The following is a 23401-nucleotide window of genomic DNA, read 5'->3' on the forward strand; positions in this document are numbered from 1 at the left end:
TCCTTTCTCACATCAGACATTAGTTCTATTCAAGCTAGTGAGTAGGCATATATAGTTGTAATAAACAGATAGTGCCCTACCATCACTTAAGATATATAACAACATAAGGCCCAACCTAATAACCTAACATTGAGCTGAAACTTGTTTGTACTCACTTCTGCCCTACCTTTAGTGGAGAAATACAACAACATAGTGCATTAAGTGCTCACATGGCTTGTCTTTGATTTCCAAATCCATCTCACTCCCTAACAGATATATATATATATATATATATATTTCATTAAGACATCAGTATAGTGAGGCCAAAGAGTCTTGATGATTGAAAATGAAGCTCGACTTACCTACCTACAATCGTGACCAATTACCACAGATAACGTAGGGCTCGTAGTCAAGGTCGTACTTGTCTTGTCCTGTAGTCCAGTAGCTTCTAAACGGAGCCACTATATCCGGTAGCTAAAAGGTTAATTATATAAAACAACCATTTTGAATTCCATCTCCTCTAGCTAAAATGTATATAAAATTGAATGGGTTTCCATTTGCCAAGAACAAGTTTCTTAGAGTTAAATCTCTTATTAGCTAGTTAAGAACAAGTGGATTCGACAACATTAATTGACATCCAAAACGATCACATCGGTGTATCCGAATTCCACTTTTTCTTAGAATTGGAAAGAATTTTCTCCCGTCACGATATACTTATGAATATATACAACATATATCACACAGTCTAAGTCTCAGACAGTTTTTATGTTATAGGAAGCGACCAACTAAACAGAACAAATTGTTGTAACAATTCAATCTGCTTTTGTTCTGTTATACCGAACAAAAACTTGTTCCGATTAATGTCAAGTACGTAGTAGTCTAACGCAGAATATGTGATTTCAGTTTCGATGTTTATAACTATACAAAAGCGTCAAGAAAAGTGGAACAAACACCGTCATTGAAAGTGAGGGACTAGGACTACCATAGCGGACGCTAGAGAAAGAAGAGTCCAATTGTGACACTCCGAAAGGATCATTAAAGGCGAACAAGAGTCCGAATAAACCTTCAATGGTACTATATGTGCCAAGGCTTGAAGATGACAATTTTAAGCAATGCCTTAAAAAGAAAAATGATAATGTATTCTTTCAGTATATTCATTTACCGTTTAAGAAAAAACTAATCCGAAGCCTGGGCACAGGAACAACAGGATGATTCCGCAAAAAAGCAAAGAGGGCTTTTGAAGCCCTTTCCTACCCCTTGCGGAGCCTGTTTTAGTTGGATGGTAACATGTGCATCTCTTTACTCCAGAGAGGAAGGTTTGAACTTTTGACGTTCAACGTTTAGGGTTTTGCGGATGGTTAATTTGGATTTTTTGAACTTCTATTGGATCTTTTTCCAAATAAAGCACTGCCTTAGTAGTACTATGCATTTGAACATCAAAATATGAGAGAAAAAGCGAAGGAAGAACTAAAATGGGTTGATGCTATAAGAATTTGATGAATATCATGTTTTTTCTTTTCCTTTCACTTAACTCTATGATATCATACAAGAAGAATAACTATTTACACGAGATTTACAGCGTCTAAGATTACAAAATTGGGGAGATTTTAGTGTCTCTTTCGTCTCTAATCATAGTCCATTTAAACGAGAAATGAGATCAACAAATGTGTCTTCGTCGCAAGGAATTGTAAGGCCACCAGTTGGATGATCAAACCCAAATTCTTCCTCTGCTCGACTTAGTAGGTCTTGGAATGAAGAATGATTCAAGTGAGAAATTGGAAGTACAAATCTCTTCTTGAATTGGGTTTCTCCAACATAAACTGTGAAGTATCCTTTTGGGATGACATCATTTGATCCTTTGGATGAAGAAGAGCGTCGAAGTAACTTTGAAGGCAGACGGATACCCATTATTACTTAACTAAAATAAACAGAAGAAGAATGCTTAAAATCTCTCAAAGGTTTTGAGTTGTAGATATGAAGACTTTGTGTTGGATGCCAAGTACTTCAAAATATGTTTGTATATATAGGAGAAATGGATGATGGAAGAGAAAGAAGATAAGTTTGGGGTAGTAGTCAATTTTGTCCTCAGGGACCATATATCAATTTGTAGTCACATGGCATGTGTAGTTGTAATAAACAAATTTTGGCCTACCATGAGTTGAGTGGGATATATAACTACATATGGCCCAACCTAATAACAATAATTAAGCTTGAACTTGTTTGTTTTTCATTATATTATGCCCTACAATGAAAGGAGATAATATAACAACATAAATAATGATCACATGACTTTGTTTTTCATTTCCTAATCCGTCGTAAATCTGCTGCATTAACTGCACAGATTGCCTCAACACATCAGAGTATAGCAGGTGAGGAAACAGTAGGGCCAAAGAGTATTTATGATTCAAAGCTCAAACCAAAATCTGCCTGTATCTTTTATGTAGGGCTAGTAGTTACTCTCGCACTTATCCCCGTGTTTGGTAGCTTTGGGACAGAGTCATTATATCAGTCGCGAAAAAGTTGAACATGTTTATGATAAGACATGCCACGACAACTATCCATTGAAAAACAAAACCCATGTGAGCTCATGTCTAGCTATGCTCTACTATATTAGATCAGAATGGATATAAAAGAATATTCATGTAACCCTTTTCCTCAAAACTCATCTCAGTTGTGAAGTCTCCATTTCTACTATACATCATCCTTTTCTTTCAGATCTCTAACATCTTCAATTGTTATTCATTAAAAAAAATGGGTTTCCATTTGCCAAGGATTGTTCAAACCAACAAGTTTCTCAGAGTAAAATCTCTTATAGCTAGTAAACAACAAGTGGACTCGACAACATTAATCGACATCCCAAAAGGTCATATCGGTATGTACGTTGGAGAGAGCCAGGAAGTGAAGAAGAGGTGTGTGGTTCCAATATCATATTTGAACCATCCGTCTTTCCAAGAGCTACTAAGTCGAGCGGAGGAAGAGTTTGGATTTGAACATCCAATGGGTGGTCTTACCATTCCATGTACCGAAGACGACTTCATCAATCTCACTTCTCAATTCAATTGTTTGTGAAATAGAGATTCATTGACCAAGAAGACTAACCATAAGGCAACCTGTTGAAGAGTTGAGTAAAGCATAAGTAAATAGACTAAGATTCTTCCCCAATCAAAGAATTTGAGTTCATCTTTTTATTAATTACATTTTTAGTTGTTTGTAGCTTTAACAAAAAAGTAAACTTCAAATGTTTTTTTTTTTCATCTTGTACAAGTGTATGAATATCAACAACACACATCTTTAATTGAATTCCATTTCATAGACTTTCCCGCTAACAACCACTAGTCTAGCAACATTTGTAACACCCCGTGCCATCACATACTTATCACAACCACGTTCCCGCAACCTACAAACAAGTCGAAATTCCGACAACATTTCCACTGTAAGTCTAACCGGTCGTACCTGTAACCTGTCATAGCCCATATCTATACATACACAAAGCGGAAGCAACCCACCATTAAACCATAACGAACTTCAAACTACCACAACTATTTACACATCCTGTACAAGTTCACACCATTCTATATACACCCTATATGTACATATATCGTTTGAGTTTGAAGTATACAAAATATAACTTAAAGTAGTCAAGATAACAAAAGGAGCAAAATTAAATCGACGTGTAGCTTTTCTTTAGCAATCCATTACCAAGATAGTATCTACAACCCAACCACTGCCACACGCCGCGGGAAGCACTAGTACCTGCAACAAATACATTGGTAGGGGGTCAGTTACTCACCGACACGAGTTAAGTTGGTCGAGGAGTCTAAAGCAAAACGATGCCAAAGCTTTTTTGAAAGTAACACATGCACACACATAAATATATCAATCCTGGACGAACATACAATAGCAGACTTAACTGCGCCCCCATGGTTGATTTTCAATCTACGGAGAGTTACCATAGGACTCTATAGTACCTCGGCTAGCATCATCCCATACCAACACTAACCAGGATACTAACATTCTCTCGAGAAATTATCTTACCCCTACGTAGGTACGCCACTCTCCCACTAGGTAACTCGACAGTCATTGACAAGCTAACCTCATGATAAGTATATACACCTAGCTTAACTAGATAAGTTTTAGCTCACCGAATTTAAATAGTCAGACCGTCCCTCACTCCCTCCGGTATCCATGTAAGGACGAAATACGTATTCTCATCGGTACCCTAGCATGAAACTACTTCGTGGGGGTTTTTCAACAGTATTTATCATATCAAAAGAATGAATTTTTACTATTTTCTTGTAAAATCTAACACTATCTGGAGTATTCTAATTTCTCGATCTTCCACTATAACTGCACAGCTTCGACAATACTCAAGAGGAGACTCTTTGAATGCCTAACTGAGTCTTAACTATGAGAAATTGGTTGGTTGACTCAATTGGAATACCTAAAATTGAGAACTACCCGCCTCTTAATAAAACTTCCCGATGAACCAGGATTAATTAAAACATGCAACCAAACATTACAAAATAAAATAGTACCTTTAACTACATCAACCGACCCGTGAGCTTCTTCCACTGAGGTGGCATTAACGTTGGCGTGTATGAATTGTTGTTGTCCTTTTCTAGGGAAATCTCGACTTTTGGGACCCAGCTCTTGACATGTCCAACATGTGATTCCACCTTATCCAGCTGTTTGTCTTGTTTGTTGCAAGGATCGACGTACTTGACCTTGTTGTGTTTGCCTCTGTTGGGATGTTTCCCTCTGTTGTGGTGCCTGCCTCTGCTCGGGACTTCTCTGTGACCTCCATGAAGATTCTGATGCTGTAGTTTGTTGTCATTGTCTTTTCCCTTGCTCGATCCTCCACCTCGAATTTTAGCTCTCTTAAACTGACCCTGATCTCTATTCCTAGCAATGCTATCTTCCTTCCTGCTAACAATCTGCAACCCTCTCTCTATATTCTGAGCTCTCATGACAACCTTTGCAAAAGTACATCCCTCGGTCTCTAACATCATTCTGTGTATTGAGGGGTGTAACCCATCCATGAACCTCCGAACTTTCTCTTCCTCATCGGTAACCAGTGACGGTGCATATCGAGCTAAGTCTGTGAACTTGGACTCGTACTCATTAACACTCTGTCTTCCTTGCACTAACGTTCTAAACTCGTATGCCTTCGCTGCCTTTTCCGCCCTAGAGAGAAACTTCTTAAGGAACAATTCTTTGAATTCAGCCCATTTTGGATCTCTGCCAAACTTCCTTCTTTCTACTTCCCACCAATTCCAAGCTGGTCCTGCCAACTTATAGGCGGCCAAACGGGTCTTGTGTACTTCATCACAGTTGATAATATTCATTGCTTTATCCATGTCGAGTAACCATTCTTCCATGTTCTCCATATTTCCCTTTCCATTAAACTCTTTCAAGTTCCTTCGATCGAAAGCACTTAGGACTTTCTCAAAGGCATCATCTACTTGAACTGGCATATTGACCTGTTCGTTGGGTTGTGGTTGTACTTCGGGTGGAGGTGGTGCTGTGGGGGCAGCTATATTAGCATGGATTGCTGCTTCTGCTAATCTCTCAACTTGTTTCGCAATATTTTCCATCATTGTCTCGAGAGCGGCTAATCTCACACTAGTCTGTGATGGAGTACCCGACGGCATTGATGCGGAGGCTGCTGGTGATGACGCCTGAGACGCAACTGATCTTGACATAAGGGGTGCCACAGGTCGGTTCTTCGGCGGCATTGTATTCTGCGACATTAGAAGCAACAACTATTACCACCCTTTACGTCATAATCCAAGAAGAAATAACTTGAAACACATAATAAATCGATAAAAATCAACAATAAAATTAAACATACACATTACACACACACCCACACATATATACAATCAATTACTTTTATGTTGGTCACTTTTATTCTTGAAGTTTTTAGATACCTTGTCTTGGTCATTTTTATCTTGGTCATTTTTATCTTTCACCGGTCTAGAGCCCTCAAGGCTCTACACTAAACACGACTCAGTCACCAGAAATAACTGCTCTGGTACCACTTGGAACATTCCATGCTCTATCTAGCACGACCACGTCCCGGTAATCTAAAGATGAGTCGAAAATCCAGCAACATCTCCTTTAGAAGTTGAACCGGTCGTATTTGTAACCTGTCATAGTCGATACCTATACATATACAAAACATTCTCTCTTTAACCCTTGCATTAAGTGCACTTTTTAGTATTAACCGTTCAATAGCTTACGCCGTTAGGGAACATTTTTCCATCCCCAAAAATTTCGTTACTATAGTGTCTCCGCTAAATTCATTAGTTTTTCCGATGGCACGCTGCACACTCTAACGGCCATAACTTTCTCATCCGAACTCTAAATGACTATTATCGTACCATTTGGAAATCCACTCAAGACGATGAGCTACAAGTTTGTAAAGACTCGAAGAGTTTTTGAGCCCTCTACGTCGTGTTACGAAACAGTATACTGTGACTGCATGAATTCTGCGAAAATGTTAAATCTGAACTCATTTTCTTCTACAAGTTCAACTATTTCCGTTACATAAATCATACACCCTAATTCTACATGCATTTCCCACTCATATGAAACCTAAAATCAGAAAATCCCTAAATCTCTAGCAACTTTAACCCTGAAATTTATCTCAAAATTTGTCTAATTTACTTGAATTGATTGATAATAGCTTTGATTTCCCTTCTCTTGTTAATTCTCCTTAGATATCCTACTTAATTCACAAGTCCCCGCACATGCAAGTATGGAGAACTCTATTAAAACTAGCTCAACTCAAACCACCATGGACATCTAGAGAGAGAGACAGAGAGAGAAACAAGATTCTTACCAAACCTAGTTGAATGCACTAGTAAAAACTTGAAGGGCTAGAACCGCAACATGAATCACCCTTTTCCCTTTTCACTCACTCACGAAAAATAAAAAAGGGAGTACCCCCTGTTCTTGCTGCCACAGTGTGCCACGGGTGGAAAGGAAGATGGTGACGGCTGCCATATGGCAGCCCAAGCTTTCTCCGGAACACCCTCTTTCTTTTACTTTTTCTTTTTCTTATTCTATTTTGTGTTTCTTTTTTCTTCTTCAACTTTGGGAGTATTTTTGTTTGAGAAATTGACTACTATCTACGTTAGTTGTTACACAACATTGATACATCATGAAGACGTGATGTGCACGATAACCGTCTAATTTGAACCATAATGAAAGAGGTCTAAAGCACGATAAATTTATTAAAATATTTACTTTATATATTGTCTAAATTACATGGGATAAATTTTGAAGGCAAACTGCTTTCATCGAGACTCGATCCGACAACCTCACGGACTTAAGAGGGATGTCCAACCATTACATCAAAGAGTGGTGGACAATGACATTGGTGCTGCCAACAACCCTTGGTTGGAGTGGTAAGAGGTATAATCTTCCACCTAGAAGTCAAGGGTTCGAGGCACACGCTGAACAATTAAAAAAAAAATGACATTGGTGCTTCAATGATGGAGTATCAAGCAAAGCTATAGAATTGTTTTTTTTTTGTAGGTGGTTGTTTGTCAGGAATTCAAAGGAAGAAACGCAACGTGAATTAAAAAAGAACAAAGATTTCAATTTTTTCATTTCCATTCATTTTACTCTAAGGGTTCGTTTGATACACGTAGGGGTGGGAATCGGTCTGGACGGGTGGGAAACGGACACTAATTCAACCGGTCCGGGCGGAACAGACACCAGTCCTAAGTGTCCACTCGGACATCCGGACAAAACGAACGGACATTTCGGATTTTTCTCCAACAAAGTGCCCGTCCGTGACCGTTTTGATAGTCGGGCAAACCGGGTATCGGTTGGGCGGACAATGGTCACTTATGAACAAATAAAGAAACTTTTATTCGAAATTAAAAATGTTTAGTCGCTAAATACAACTTTCTAAAATTCCCACTTTACAATTCTAAAAAGTAAATGAATTCAAAATCGCAAGATAAGCATTAAGATTTCTCATGGATTATGATCAGTTTCTATGCTTCTTCCCATGGATTACAATCGGTTTATTGTGGATTCTCGAGTTATTGATGAGATACTGAGATTTTAGAGGAGATAGAGACTAGAGAAGTAGAAAGACGAAGACAAGATTAAGAAAAGTGATTTCTAGAGTTATTTATTTTTACTCTTGAAATCTAATGATTGTAGCTAACTCTACAAATCTAAAGGCTTAAAATCAATCATATAGGCGGGCGGGTATAACGAGTAGGACAAACGGACGGATGTGGACGGGTTCGGTCGGGCGGACGATGTAAGCGGGCGGACTCGGTCGGACCACCGGGTAAGGACCTCTGCCCGCGTTCGTCCGCTTAAGATCTTTCGGTCGGGCGGGTACAGACCGATTCGGGCATCGGACGGTCACGGACCCGTCGGACGCGGACGGTCGTGGGCGGGTTCCGGGCCAAAATCCCACCCTTAGATACACGGGAAAACTAGATGAGAAACTCGATTTTCTCACGAAAATGAATTTTCTGTCATTTGATTGGACATAAAAAGTGTGAAAGTCCAATTCCCATGAGAAAAAATAGGAAAAATATCTAAAAATTTTTATCATACAAAAGGTGAGAAAGGTGGTTTCTTACTCACTCATTTCTGAGCTCTCTGTCATCCATTATAAAATTTGGCTCCCTCCTAAATCTCCCGCCTAAATTGTACATCTCCTCTCCATATATTCACCCTTAGATAAATCTCTCTCCACCTTTCTTCTGATCGATTTTCTTCACCAACAAAATATTCAAGGTCGGAAGGCAAAATCGCTATATTCACCCTTACAAAATCGATTTTCTTCTACTTGAGCAACTTGTCCGTGGGAACAAAAGAGATAATGGATAGAAACCAGTTGCAACAAAGGAGATACACCTATTTCTAGCCCAAGTATAAAAGAAGTGGATATTGATGATGTTGCGAGTGACTCACCTACACCTTCTCCTAATCCTCACTCTAATTTTCCTACGTCCCAAGTTCAAGTTGGGGAGAAAAAGAAAAAGAAATAGACGAGACAATGTTGAAAAAGAGTCATCGATGACAGAATTGACAACTTCTTTAAAAAACATTGCCCACCATATATCTGAAAGGTATACGAAACCTGATCCTGAGGAGTTATTGACATCCCTACGTATAGAGACGGACCAGAATTTTCACTTAGGGGGTACAGATTTATATACCTAATTTTTTGTTTTTTGCAAACAAAGTAATTAACAAAATACTTGTATTCATTAAGTATATTAATACATCAACAATTACAAACGCGCGCATTAACCTTTACGAAAGTTCATGTTTTGAAATGTTATGATAATCGACTCATTGTCAATTTTACTAAAAATTTCTTTTCAATAAAGACTACTAACTATTGTTCAACCACGAATAACTCATCTTGTTTCTTAAACGTGTTTTAACTAGATTATTAAAAAAAACTCTTTCAATATAGGCAGTTGCAGCCGGCAAAATTAGTGCTAAAGGGATAAGCAAATAACTAAATGATATGCTTCTCTTAGTTTCCACCAATGTTCTAGCAAGAGCTCCAATCCCATCCAAATTTCAGAAATCATCATTCTTCTTCATACAGTAAATGTACTTATCAAGCTGAAAACTAAGTAGCATAGTGTCAAAACTAATGAAATTTGACGGATAAAATTGAACAAGACGCATCAACTTAATTTTGTCGAAAAGGGCAAATCCTCTAGATGGACTCAAACATGCCATACAACAGAACAACTCAGTACTCTTGAAACGAGCATTTAGTTATTGAAATTGAATATCAATAAAGATAGTTGGATCGAATGAATTCAAACATAAAATACTTATAGTAATATACAAATATATCTATAGAAAAAAATTAAATTGCTTATGGAGGGATTTAATCCCACGACCTCTGGCTCATAGCTAAAATCTAACACGCACCCTAACCACTGTACCAAGTTGTTTTTCATGTTAATATTGTACATCATTAGATACATATATATATATATATATTTATATATACCTATATCAAAATTTTTTTTACTACTATTATTATTATTTTTCGGCAGGATCCATGGGGTGCGAGCGCACCCCCTCGCACCCCCATGGATCTGCCCCTGCCTACGTAAGCTTTCACATATCAATGCTACAGTACTTGTGAAACTAGTTGAAGCTCTTGGACAAAATGACACAATGACAAAAATATTTTTCATGAAGACGAGGAAGAACAACTTGAATGGCGCAAGATACAGTTTGGGTCGTAGATACTTTCTGAATATTTAGTACAACCACGTACGAGACACTTTTTGTGTTTGTGGTAGAAATACACTATATTTTTTGTAGTTTTTTGTGCATAAGACCATATCATATGATCGAAGATATCAAGTGTTGGACATTTGTGTAACATTTTGTGCATACGACTATATAGTATGATAGATTTGCTACTTGTATAGTGTTAGCCTAAAAACTACTTGAACAACACTATTAGTGTTTGATCTAAACATCCACTTTTTGGTTTATCAAAATTTTTATTACCACTAATTTTTTTTAGGTTTGTTTCAAGAATTTACTATCTGATTTAAATTACTCTCATGTCAAGGGCGGAAAGTGGAAGCAACCAATCACAAAATTAACTAACGGTTCAATTTTTTGCGGATGATTGGATAAGTAAAATAATTTCACAAGTTCAAATTTCTTAGCCCACCAACCACTCAAATTTGAATTTCTTGGGAAAATCTAGCCGTATCAAAAGCTTAAATTTGATCTGGCTGTTGGAAATCAATTTTTTTTTCTCGTGGGAAAGAAAACGACTTCCTTACCTAAATATTTTCACACGTATAAAACGACCCCTCAAAGATTTCTTACAAAAATAATAAATATGTGCAGGAGATTTACAATGTCTACTTCACAAAATTGGGTAGGTTATCCTTTTTCACCTAATATTATAAGCCATTTGAGCAAGAAATGACATCAATGAATGCTTCTTCATTGCAAGGAATTGAGAGTCCACCATTTGGATGATCAAACCCAAATTCTTCCTCTGCTCGACTTAAGAGGTCTTGGAACAAAGAATCATTCAAATAATAAATTGGAACGGCAAATTTCTTTTTGAATTGAGTTTCTCCTACATAAACTGTGAAGACCCTTTAGGTGCATCGTTTCATCTTTTAGATGAGAAAGAGCGTCGAAATATCTTTGAAGGTAACCGGATACCCATTAGAACTTAACTGAGATAGCAAATTTAAGAAGAGGAAATATAATGCTTGAAGTTTCTCAAAGAAGTTGAATTAACAGATAGGAAAAGCTTGTGTTAGATGATAAATACTGCAAATTGTGTGCTTATATAAAGGAGAAATAGGTGATGATAAAGAAAGAAGATAGAAGTCTTGGGTAGTTGGGTAGACATATTGTGGTAATCACATGGTATTGCTTCCCTTCTCTTATCAAACATTATAATTGTGATAGACATATTGTCTTTCACAATTATAATGTAGGACTTGTTATCGTATTTGTACTTCTCATGGTGTCCGGTAGCTTCGAAACAGAGTCACTAATCTGGTTGTGGATAAGCTTAACCATCAGTATAGTAAGAATAGTCATGAGAACTAGTCATTTAACATTTCATGGAAGACAAACCCATCTGAATTCACATCTAACTATGCCCTACCATTGATAAAAATGCATATAAATTGGATACTCAACCAACCACTTTCATTCCAAACTCATCTCAATTGTGAAGTCTTCATTTCTTCTGTCAATAACCTTTTTCTTTTAGCATCTTATTCAATTGTTCTTCTACAAAATGGGTTTCCATTTGCCAAGAATTGTTCAAAATAAGAAGTTTCTTAGAGTTAAATCTCTTATACGTAAACAAGAACTACAAGTAGATACAATCGACATCCCAAAAGGTCATATTGGTGTATATGTTGGAGAGAGCCAGGAAGTCAAGAAGAGGTTTGTGGTTCCAATATCATACTTGAACCATCCTTCATTCCAAGAATTGCTAAGTCGAGCCGAGGAGGAGTTTGGATTTGAACATCCAATGGGTGGTCTTACCATTCCATGTAGGGAAGACGACTTCATCATCCTCACTTCTCAATAATTGCTTATGAAAGGAAGATTCATCAATCAAAAAGACTAACATAGCTAACAACCTGTTTTTCAAGATAGATTGACAGATACAGAACCTTTTTTCTTGTTAATTTCTTGAACTGAGACATGAGTTTAGATGGCAAGAAGATTGTAATACACCATAACAAAATCTTAATTACATTTTGTATTTTAATGTTTCTGCAAATTTGAGCAGCATTTCCTCCTTTTCGAAACAGTTCTGAGTATATATAGATCATGATTATACATTCTTTATTCCAACCGGTTTTTAGTTCATAGACTTAGATTCAACAACCAGCTAAATCGAAAAAATAACTTCAAAGAACACATAAGAGAATGAGAAATCATTTTGATGCAAATATAACACATTTCTTTTCATCTGTATTGAAGTAGGGAAATGAATGGATGAAAACTTTTATATCTATAACTTGGCAAAAGATTGCTTGCCCATTTTGTTCTTTTCAATATATTCCTTCATTGTTTTGAAAAAAGCAAACCCAAAGGAAAAGAAGACCAAAAATCCACTGTCACAAACTGCATTTTCACTAACAAAATGTGGGTTTTGACTGTTGTCGTTGTTCTCCATCCATCACAGCAACCTGTCCAAAGTGCATGCCAAAGCGCCAAAAGTCGCGCAAACGTCTACATAAGTGCCCCAAAACCACCCCTGAATTGGGAACCGACGTCGCCAAAAATTGGCAGAACCAACACAGAAGTGCATGACGGTAGAAACTCACCAAAAATAACAAGAAACCGTCACCAAAGTGACGGCAAAACAGGTGCAAAAGTGGGGCAGAACCATTGCCAAAGTGGCGGCGAAAGGGATTTCGTTTGAACATGTTCTGGGAAGGAGCCAATACGGTGTTATTGCAATTGGCATGATACTGAAGGAAAGATAAAATGCTACCGTTTTCTTGTAGTGTCAGTAATCCTACCAAGTTTGGAGAAGTATGATTTCTGGTTTTCGGCTGGATACACCATATTAGACTGATCTCAATTATGTCTTCTTGGACATCTCCTAATGGTAGGAGATTGAATTTTTGGACTAAAATGGGGGTAATGGTTTTGCATACAGTTAATTCGGTTAATTTGGATGGTTTGAACTTTAGTAGGTGACCTTCTTCCACATGAAAAATAAAAGTACAGCAAAAATTTTAATAATTTGACGGATAATGCATCCTTTTCTTCCTTTTAACTCTCTGATTCATACAGAAAGTCTAAATATTTACAAGAGATTTACGATATTGAAAGTTACAAATCTAAAGTTTCAAAATTGGAGAGATTCGATTGTCCCTTTCGACTAAAATCAGAAGGCATTTAATCGAGTGACGAGGTCAACAAATGTATCTTCGTCACAAGGAATTGTAAGGCCACCAGTAGGATGATCAAACCCAAATTCTTCCTCTGCTCGACTTAGGAGGTCTTGGAATGAAGAATGATTCAAGTGAGAAATTGGAACTACAAATCTCTTCTTGAATTGGGTTTCTCCAACATAAACTGTGAAGTGTCCTTTAGGGATGGTATCATTTGATCCTTTGGATGAAGAAGAGCGTCGAAGTAACTTTGAAGGTAGACGGATACCCATTATTATCACTTAAATAAGAAAATAAATTGAGAAGAAGATGAAGAATGAGTTAAGTTTCTCAAATGAGTTGAGTTGCAGATAAGAAGACTTTGTGTTGGATGCCAAATACATAAAGATTTTGTGTGTATATATAGAAGAATAGGATGATGAGAGAGAGAAAAAGAAGATAGAAGTTAATCTGTGGGGGTTAGTGAGTAATGTTATTGAAGTGAAATGAGTGGTAAACAAACTATAAGGAGACATATGTCATGTGATACTCACATGCCATTGCTTCCTTTCTCATAGTTGTACTAAACACATTGTGTCCTACCATGATCACTTAGAGATATATTACACATGATTTGACCCTGACCTTGTTTTACACATGGCTTTGTTCTTGATTTCCAAATCTATTTGTATATAAGGGCTCGTAGTCGATCTCGCACTTAATGTTGTGCTCGGTAGCATTGGAACAGAGTCATTACAATTGGTCGCGTAAAAACACACTATCATCTTTATGACAAGAGATGCCATGAGAACCAGTCACTTAAAAGCATAACCCATGTGAACTCACAACTAAATATACCCTACTACAGGTCAGGATGATATAAAAGGAGATTCAAGTGACTCGTTATCTCCAAACTTATCTCAGTTGTGAAGTCTCAATTTCTTCTATCAATAACCTTTTATTTTAGACTTCTTACAGCTTATTACGGATCACTCATGGATCCAGCCCAAGACCCACCGAGCACCTCCACCACCCGTCCATATCCATGCACATATGATAATAGACTTAGTCAACAACTAACTAGATTTGATTTCCTTGTAATCTTTATTGTTATTTATCTCATACATACCTATATATACATGTAACTATACTTCATTTGAATATACAGAGAATATTTCATTCTATCTCTATCTCTCCTATCTCCTTCTTCTCTATCTCGGTTTTCTCTCTCAACTCTCTGGTTCTCTCAATCTTCATATGGTATTAGAGCAATTCTAATTTTTTTTTCTCTTGATTATCATGGCTTCCTCAACCGAAACCTCAGGTACCAATCTCTCTCTCGGAACTCAATCATTTGATGTGCACCATTCCGACTCTCCCACCACGATTTTGATAACACCCCTCTTATCGGGTGACAACTATCCTGCTTGGTCTCGTGCCATGAAAATGGCTCTTCGAGCTAAGGACAAGTTTGCATTCGTCGATGGTTCGATTCCTCGACCAACTGACCCCAATGAGTTACATTCTTGGGATCGTTGTAATGACCTTGTCACGAGTTGGATACTAAACTCTGTTGATCCAGATATCCGTCAGTCTATTTTGTATGACGAGAGTGCTGCCGACATTTGGAAGAACCTTCACGAGCGTTTTCATCAAACAAACGCTCCAAAGGTTTTTCAATTGAAACGAGCTATCTCGTCGTTGAAACAGGACGGATTAGATGTGTCGGCTTATTTTACTCGTCTCAAATCCATCCAAGACGAACTCCAATCGCTTACTGCCATTGAACCGTGCATCTGTGGTCACGGCAAATCTGTTTTAGAGCGATGTAATCAAGATCGTGCAATGGAGTTTCTCCAAGGTTTACACGATAGGTTTTCCGCCATACGTAGCCAAATCTTGCTTATGGATCCATTTCCATCGATCCTACGTATCCACAGCTTGGTGAAACAGGAAGAGGTTCAACAACACCTCATGAATGATTCACCCATTGTTCCAGAAGCTGCTGCCCTTGCCGTGTCTCGTTCGAACTTCAATAACTCTTCTCGGTCGGATAGGTTTGACAAAACGGAAAATCCGCGCCCTAAACGACCTCGGCCATTTTGTGACTACTGCCGTACCCATGGACATCTCCAATCGAGTTGTTACAAACTCCATGGTTATCCTGCTCGTCGCCAAAATGCACCGGTAGCTGCTTCTGTCCAACCGAATGGTCCTGTGGCGCCTCTAGCAACTTCAATGAGTGCCGAACAGTATGCTAACTTGTGTAATTACTTAGCCCAGCAACGTCCTATTACTTCTTCGGTTTCTACAGGCACCACCGTAGCTTCTCCAAAGCCCACTGCTTCCGACCCAACAGTGAACTTCACAGGTACGTTTTCTGAACACACCCCCTGGATCATTGATTCAGGCGCCTCCAAGAACATTTGCTGTTCACTTTCTCTTTTCACGAAATATCTACCAGCACCCCCGAATTATTATGTGCGTCTACCTGACGACACGAGGGTTCGTGTTTTGCATATTGGTTCTGTATCTTTTTCGAATTCCTTCACTTTACATGAAGTACTTCATATTCCTTCTTTCAAATTCCATTTAGTTTCCGTTTCTCAAAGTTCTAAATCACTTAATTGTGAAATAACTTTTAATTCTCATTCGTGTGTCTTTCAGGACCCGACGACGGGAAAGAAGATTGGACATGGTGATCTCAACGAGGGCCTTTATTTCCTTCGCACGGAACCTAGAATATTTTCGACAATTTCTAGTAGTAGTTCTATTTCTAGTTTATGGCATTTCCGTTTAGGTCACCCTAGTCTATCTCGTCTAAAGTATTTATCTAGTAATTTTTCATGTATTTCCGTTGATTCAATTAATAAAACATCGTGCGAAGTTTGTCCGTTATCTAAACAAACACGTTTACAATTTCCGATTAGTACTTCTTGCACTTCTCGCCCCTTCGAATTACTTCATGCGGATCTATGGGGTCCATTCTCAATACCCTCTTCTACGGGTTGTCGTTACTTTCTCACCCTCGTCGATGATTTCACTAGATGCACTTGGGTGTTTTTACTAGGTCGTAAATCGGATACTAAAATCTTCTTATCAAACTTTTCCAACTATGTTAACACTCAATTTAACACTAAATTATCAAATTTGAGTTCCGGTAAGGGAAATATTATTTTTCCTCGAATACAAACCTTCCGCTCAGACAATGGCTCTGAATTTTTAAACCAAGATGTTCAAAAATGGTTAAATGATAATGGCATTATTCACCAACGTTCTTGCCCTTACACGCCACAACAAAACGGGGTTGTCGAGCGCAAACATCGCCATATATTGGAAGTAGCAAGATCTCTTCGCCTTCAAGCCAATCTCCCGCTTTCATTTTGGGGAGAATGTGTCTTGACCGCCGTATATATCATTAATAAACTACCAACCCCTATTTTAAATGGTAAGTCTCCCCACGAGAAATTACTCGGTTCCCCTCCTTCTTTTTCCCACTTTCGCGTTTTTGGGTGCTTGTGTTTTGCTCGGAATCCTCAACCTAAAACCAAATTAGATCCTCGAGCTATTCCGGGTGTCTTTCTCGGATATCCTCATGGCCAAAAAGGCTACAAAGTTCTTTGTCTTGCAACTAAGAAAATTATCATCTCACGAGATGTTGTATTTCATGAAACAACATTTCCAATGCAACACATTCATGATTCGTTGCCTTCACCTATTCATTCTCGTCCTTTCATTTCAATCCCAGACGATGGTTCATTTACCATGTCTCGGTCAACCTCACTGCCTTCGGGTTCTGGTTCGCCTTCTCTAAGTTCTGGTCCGCCTTCTACAGGCACTCCACCTATCAATTCCGCTCCTAATCTGCTGGACGTCCAACCGCTACCCACTGTTATGGGCACTCCAGCAGATCCTTCCTTGGATTCTTCTCGGCCTGCTTCTGTATCTCTGCAGGCACCTCACACAGACCTCGGTACTTCCCTGGCTGATGTTTGTGACACCACCACGTCATCACAGGACCACAATCCTATTACTCCTACTCGTCGTTCTCAACGACCCCGTCGACTACCCTCGCATTTGGGTGACTACGTTTGTTCGGCTTTACAAAAATCTTCTCCATCTTCCGACAACGAGATCTCTTTTCCTCTCACCAACTTCATTTCATTTGACTCTTTCTCACCTTCACATCGAGTCTTTCTTACATCCGTGTTAGATAACACCGAACCACGCAACTTCACGGAAGCTATGACTTCTTCTTATTGGAAAGATGCCATGGCTAAAGAAATTGCTGCCTTGGAATCCAATCAAACCTGGTCACTTGTAGACTTACCTCCAGGTCAACGGCCCATTGGTTGTAAATGGGTTTATAAGATCAAACATCGATCAGATGGCTCCATTGAGCGATATAAAGCTCGGCTCGTAGCCAAAGGCTACACACAAATTGAAGGCTTGGACTACACCGATACCTTCGCCCCAGTGGCAAAACTTGTTACAGTTCGCATGCTCCTGTCTATTGCCGCCATTAAAGGGTGGAATTTACATCAACTTGATGTTAATAACGCCTTCCTTCAAGGTGATCTTGATGAGGAAGTATTCATGAAACCTCCACCTGGTTTTTCCACTAAGGGGGAGACACGTGTCTGTAAACTTCACAAATCATTGTACGGTCTCAAACAAGCTTCCCGTCAATGGTTCTCGAAATTCTCCTCTGTCTTACTTTCTCGAGGTTTTGTTCAATCTTTTGCTGATTACTCTCTTTTTACTTATACTAAAGATTCAACTTCTCTTTATGTACTCGTATATGTTGACGATATTATTATCACCGGTTCAGACGACATTGCAATCTCTAAATTAAAGAATTTTCTTGATCAAACATTCTCCTTAAAAGACCTTGGACGTTTACAATATTTTCTAGGTATAGAGGTCTCGCGTTCTTCCAAAGGAATTTTTTTATGTCAACGTCGTTATACTTTAGACATCCTCGAGGATTCCGGCCTTACGGCTTCCCGTCCTTCATCTTTTCCTATGGAACAAAAGTCACGACTTAATCATGAGGATGGTACTCTTCTTGACGACCCTTCCGTTTTCAGACGCCTTATAGGTCGACTCATTTACCTTACTGTTACAAGGCCTGACATTACTTACGCCGTCAATAACTTAAGCCAATTCATGCAATCTCCACGGTCAACTCATCTTGATGCCGCCCATAGAGTACTTCGATATCTCAAAGGCTCTCTTGGCCACGGTATTTTCCTTTCATCTTCTAGCCCACTTCACATTTCGGGCTTTAGTGACTCGGATTGGGCGGGCTGTCCACATTCACGTCGCTCCACCACTGGTTATATTACCATGCTAGGATCTAGTCCACTTTCTTGGAAATCGAAGAAACAATCCACCATCGCTCGTTCTTCGGCTGAAGCTGAGTATCGAGCTTTAGCTTCACTTACATGTGAGCTTCAATGGTTGAAATATCTTCTTCACGATCTCGGCATTGATCATTCTGATCCTATGTCTGTCTATTGTGATAATCGAGCTGCCTTACACATTGCTGAGAATCCGGTGTTCCATGAGCGCACCAAGCATATAGAAATCGACTGTCATCTTGTCCGTGAGAAGATAAAATCCAACCTCATTACCACTCGCTTCACACCAACAACGGAACAACTAGCTGACATCTTCACCAAACCATTGGGCGCTGAAGCATTTCGAAGCATTATTAGCAAGTTGGGCGTTCTCTCTCCATCCGCTCCAACTTGAGGGGGAGTATTACGGATCACTCATGGATCCAGCCCAAGACCCACCGAGCACCTCCACCACCCGTCCATATCCATGCACATATGATAATAGACTTAGTCAACAACTAACTAGATTTGATTTCCTTGTAATCTTTATTGTTATTTATCTCATACATACCTATATATACATGTAACTATACTTCATTTGAATATACAGAGAATATTTCATTCTATCTCTATCTCTCCTATCTCCTTCTTCTCTATCTCGGTTTTCTCTCTCAACTCTCTGGTTCTCTCAATCTTCATACAGCTTCAATTCTTCTTCTACGATAATGGGTTTCTATTTGCCTAGAATTATTCAAAAGAAGAATTTCCTTAGAGCAAAATCTCTTATAGGTAAACAACAACTACATCCAGATACGATCGACATCCCAAAAGGTCATATTGGTGTACACGTTGGTGAGACCCACGAAGTAACAAAGAGGTTTGTGGTTCCAATATCATACTTGAACCATCCCTCATTCCAAGAATTGCTAAGTCGAGCGGAGGAAGAGTTTGGATTTGATCACCCAACTGGTGGTCTTACCATTCCATGTACCCACGAAGACTTTATCAATCTCATCACTTCTAAATTGACTTGTTTGTGAAAAAGAGATTCATCGATCAAGAAGACTAACATAACAACCTTAAAGAAAACCTTTAAGAGAGTTGGGTAAAGCTTAAGTAGATAGACTGATAGATTTGTCTCCACTGAGAGAATTTTGTGGCATTAACTGAACTAGTAAAACTCAATTGCTTTTTTTTTTTTCTTGGCAAAGAGATTGTAATACAACATAACAAAAGCTTGATTATTTCTTGAATTTTAGTGTTTCTTGAAATTCAGTAGAATTCCTCCTTAACTCCTTTCTCGAAATAGTTCTGAATACAACATATTCTAAGTTCCAACTTCCAAGTAAGTTTTATTTTGTTACGTTGGATAGAATCGATTGTTGTGACAATTTAATTTGCATCTGTCCAATAAATCGAACAAATACCTCATAGGACACGTACGAAAGTTTATGCATTATAACACATCTCTTCTAAGTTAACAAAAAAAATGGTAGGATTATTGAAAGTTATGTGTAATAGTACTGTTGAAATGCACGATAAAGCGTCCCCAAATATGCAAGAAGTCCAATATAAAGATGAAGCCATGAGGAATGAGGAGACCAAGGTACAAATCTACTCTTTACAAAAATAGTGCCAAAAAACACCATTGAAATGGCTGAATGAGTGTTGTAAAGTGACTGATATCAAAGCTGAAATTGGATGCAAAAGCGCCACCCTTCTTGTTGGGTTACGGTGTCTTCTAGTGTTCTAAGCGGAATCTTAGACATCTAATGTCTAACACTAATATCCTCAGGATCTCATGCATAAGCTAAATATGAACTAAGCATTTTAGTCTTTTAGAGATTTACCTTAATCGCCGATTCCCACAGACAAATATGATTGTTTTCTCGAAGACCAAGAGCTCCAATGAGACCCTTATATAGAATTCCTAAATTCAGAGTCCAACCCTGATTAGGTTTCCTAGTTGCCCTAGAAATTGATTTAAGGTTTCACCCTAATAGGATTCACCTATTATGGTCGGCCACCCTATGCCCTAATGGGTTGGGTCTGGCCGGACCCATTAATTTGGCCGGCCATGTGGGCCGACTCATGGGCTTTATGTGCCCTGCCCAAAACTCCTTTTGGCCTGGACTCTGTACTATCTTTGCCTGAGCCTTTGTCTGGCCTTTTTGACATATTTATTGATCTAATCATACTTTATGTCTCATTTCTCTAGTCATATCTTCCGATCAAATCGATACTCTTCGGTGTAACCCGATGTAGGATCCCGACGAAGTTAGCCCCGAACCACTAGGGTCAGCCCTGACTTTTCGGTGGCCCGAAGCGATGTCTAAAAATGTAGCCCCTTCTATCAAATTGTAAACCGTATAAATGTGTTACATGAAAACCGTAAGTACCACAAAATATTTTCATCATATTTATATAACAAAATAGTTTTTTTGATAATTACAATCACTCAAATTTTGTTCTTCTTAAATTTTTCGATGCAAAGTCACTAATAATTGTCGAATAATCAAGACTGTCAGCCATATCCTTCTCAATAGATAATATAGCTAACCTGTTTAACTTGCAACATAGTAGATCGAATATAAGACTTAATCAACTTTAACTTAGAAAAACTTCTTTCTGCAGAGGCAACAGTAACTGGTATCATTAACATAATTCAATAAGAAACCCATGCGTTCGGATAACAAGCTTTCATATCTTTCAAAAAATCTAGCACTTCACTTGGTCTTTTGATCTCATTTGGTAAAAGACGCTTCAACATTTTCAGTTCAGAAAATAAGTCTAGTCTGTCTGTGTCATATGACTCATTATGCTTGAAAAATGTTTCAAGGCGACTGCATGAATCCCTCAAATCACCATCACCTTGGGAGTTTTTAACTTTTTTAACTCGAGCAAAAAACAAAATATTTCTTTGTACTTCTGAAATTGAACAACTTACTTCAAAAAACAATAGACTTTGTTTCTAGAAATTAAATAAACAGTCCGGTTTCGCTTTTTGGCTTGAAGAAAGGAAACGATATTGGGATTTCATGATTTGGATATTTAAAAAGCATTTTTGTTTCGTAAGTCAAACAAACTGTTGGGCCCACCATTCATTTAAAGATCATCAAATTTGGTGGTCCTTTTTACTTAACATTTGTTAAATGGGACCCTTTTAATTTTTGTAGAGAGTTGGGCTTCTTATATATGGAACCCTTATGATTGGACGATCCTAGTTGGTTTCTAGCTAAACATTACGATCCCTAAATCGTCCGGACTTTGATGATCTTCTTCACCAATTGTCCTATCCGACACATTGCTCGCATTGTCACTTTGGTCGAAGGACATCTCCTTCACTTCTCCCATGTGGGACTACTCTCCGATGCAAATATAACATATTTCTTCTCATTTTTATTGGAGTAGTTAGTCTAAATATACAACTGCAATCACTCCCTTGAGTGAAAACTGAAGGGAAATGAATGGAAGAAAATCCGCCTTCCTACTTATGGGATTTAGAATAAACTGATGCATCACCTTTTCCATCAATAGCTTGACATAAGATTGTTCAGCCATTGTGTTCTTTTGGATGTTGTTGTTGTCCATCCATCACAACATCCAAAAGAACACAAACGGTCACAAACTGCATTTTCACTATCCAAATGTGGTTTTGACTGTTGTTGTTGTCCAATGTGCCGTTGTGCATGCAAAAGCACCTCAAAGGTGGCCAAAGCCACCCCTGGATTGGGGAGCAGACCATCGTTGCAAAAGTTTGGCAGAACCATCACTGAAGGGGATTAGAAAAGCTCCCAAAAAATGACGAGAAACCGTCACCAAAAGTGACGGCAAAACCGTTGCAAAAGTGGGGCAAAGTCCTCACTCAAGGTAGGGGTGAAATGGATTTCATACGAAAATGTTCATTGCAATTGGCATGATACTCAAGAAAACAATAAAACGCTACCTTTTTCTCGTTATTGTCAGTAATTCTACAAGCTTTTGGAGCATATTGATTTTAGGGTGGATCCACCATATTCTACTGATGTAAACTATGTCTTCATGGACATCCTCTAATCGTACAATATTGAATTGGAATTCAGGATTTCGAAGTTCCTATTTTGAGGTTATGGTTTAGCATCAGTTATTTCGGTTAATTTGGATGGTTTGAACTTCAGTAGGACTGTAGGAGTCCCTTTTCCATTTACTACACTGCCTCAGTCCTATGCATTTGAACATCAACTATGTCAATGAAGGCAAGAAAAGAACAGCAGAATTTTCAATATTTAACGGATAATGTATCCTTTTCATTGTGTTACCTCTCTGATTTCATACAAAAGTAAAAATATTTACAAGATTTACGATGTCGAAAGTTACAAATCTAAAGTTACAAAATTGGAGAGATTTGATTGTCCCTTTCCACTAAAATTATAAGGCGTTTAATTGAGAGATGAGATCAATGAAAGTGTCTTCGTGACAAGGAATTGTAAGGCCACCGGTAGGATGGTCAAATCCAAATTCTTCCTCTGCTCGACTTAGGAGCTCTTGGAATGAAGAATGATTCAAGTGAGAAATTGGAACTACAAATCTCTTCTTGAATTGGGTTTCTCCAACATAAACTGTGAAGTATCCTTTAGGGATGACATCATTTGATCCTTTGGACGAAGAAGAGCGTCGAAGTAACTTTGAAGGTAGACGAATACCCAT

The 23401-nt window shown here is 38.3% G+C and overlaps 4 protein-coding genes, 1 long non-coding RNA gene and 1 pseudogene across 7 annotated transcripts; 2 read left to right on the forward strand and 4 right to left on the reverse strand.

Moving 5' to 3' along the window:
* Positions 1-1608: 1608 nt before the first annotated feature.
* Positions 1609-1887, reverse strand: LOC147545128 (auxin-induced protein 15A-like). The gene has a single exon (XM_086635799.1). It carries the CDS (start codon positions 1885-1887, stop codon positions 1609-1611), a length of 279 nt encoding a protein of 92 aa, XP_086491925.1.
* A 746-nt stretch (positions 1888-2633) lies between these two features.
* Positions 2634-5883, forward strand: LOC147545129 (auxin-responsive protein SAUR21 pseudogene; annotated as a pseudogene). Its single transcript, XR_015223149.1, has one exon. The product of XR_015223149.1 is annotated as an auxin-responsive protein SAUR21 pseudogene (transcript).
* On the reverse strand, positions 3474-7054 carry LOC147545130 (uncharacterized). Of its 2 annotated transcripts, XM_086632861.1 has the most exons (3): positions 6824-7054; positions 4515-5720; positions 3474-3732 (listed from the first exon to the last, which is right to left on the reverse strand). In XM_086632861.1, the coding sequence occupies exon 2, from the start codon at positions 5712-5714 to the stop codon at positions 4521-4523; it is 1194 nt and encodes a 397-aa protein (XP_086488987.1). In that variant the 5' UTR covers positions 5715-5720; positions 6824-7054; the 3' UTR covers positions 3474-3732; positions 4515-4520. The 2 variants fall into 2 exon arrangements, with proteins under 2 accessions (XP_086488987.1, XP_086488986.1); XM_086632860.1 differs by lacking the exon at positions 6824-7054 and having other exon boundaries at positions 4515-5729.
* Positions 7055-11703: 4649 nt separating this feature from the next.
* On the forward strand, positions 11704-12133 carry LOC147545131 (auxin-induced protein 15A-like). The gene has a single exon (XM_086632862.1). The coding sequence runs from the start codon at positions 11774-11776 to the stop codon at positions 12071-12073; it is 300 nt and encodes a 99-aa protein (XP_086488988.1). The 5' UTR covers positions 11704-11773; the 3' UTR covers positions 12074-12133.
* A 1100-nt stretch (positions 12134-13233) lies between these two features.
* On the reverse strand, positions 13234-20593 carry LOC147545132 (uncharacterized). Its single transcript, XR_015223150.1, has 2 exons — positions 19417-20593; positions 13234-14351 (listed from the first exon to the last, which is right to left on the reverse strand). It is a non-coding gene; the product is annotated as an uncharacterized LOC147545132 (long non-coding RNA).
* A 2529-nt stretch (positions 20594-23122) lies between these two features.
* LOC147545133 (auxin-responsive protein SAUR22-like) lies at positions 23123-23401 on the reverse strand. The gene has a single exon (XM_086635801.1). It carries the CDS (start codon positions 23399-23401, stop codon positions 23123-23125), a length of 279 nt encoding a protein of 92 aa, XP_086491927.1.

Source organism: Eschscholzia californica, unplaced genomic scaffold (genome assembly GCF_041429995.1).
Source record: "Eschscholzia californica isolate CP2 unplaced genomic scaffold, dmEscCali1.0.p SCAF_4, whole genome shotgun sequence".
NCBI lineage: Eukaryota > Viridiplantae > Streptophyta > Magnoliopsida > Ranunculales > Papaveraceae > Eschscholzia > Eschscholzia californica.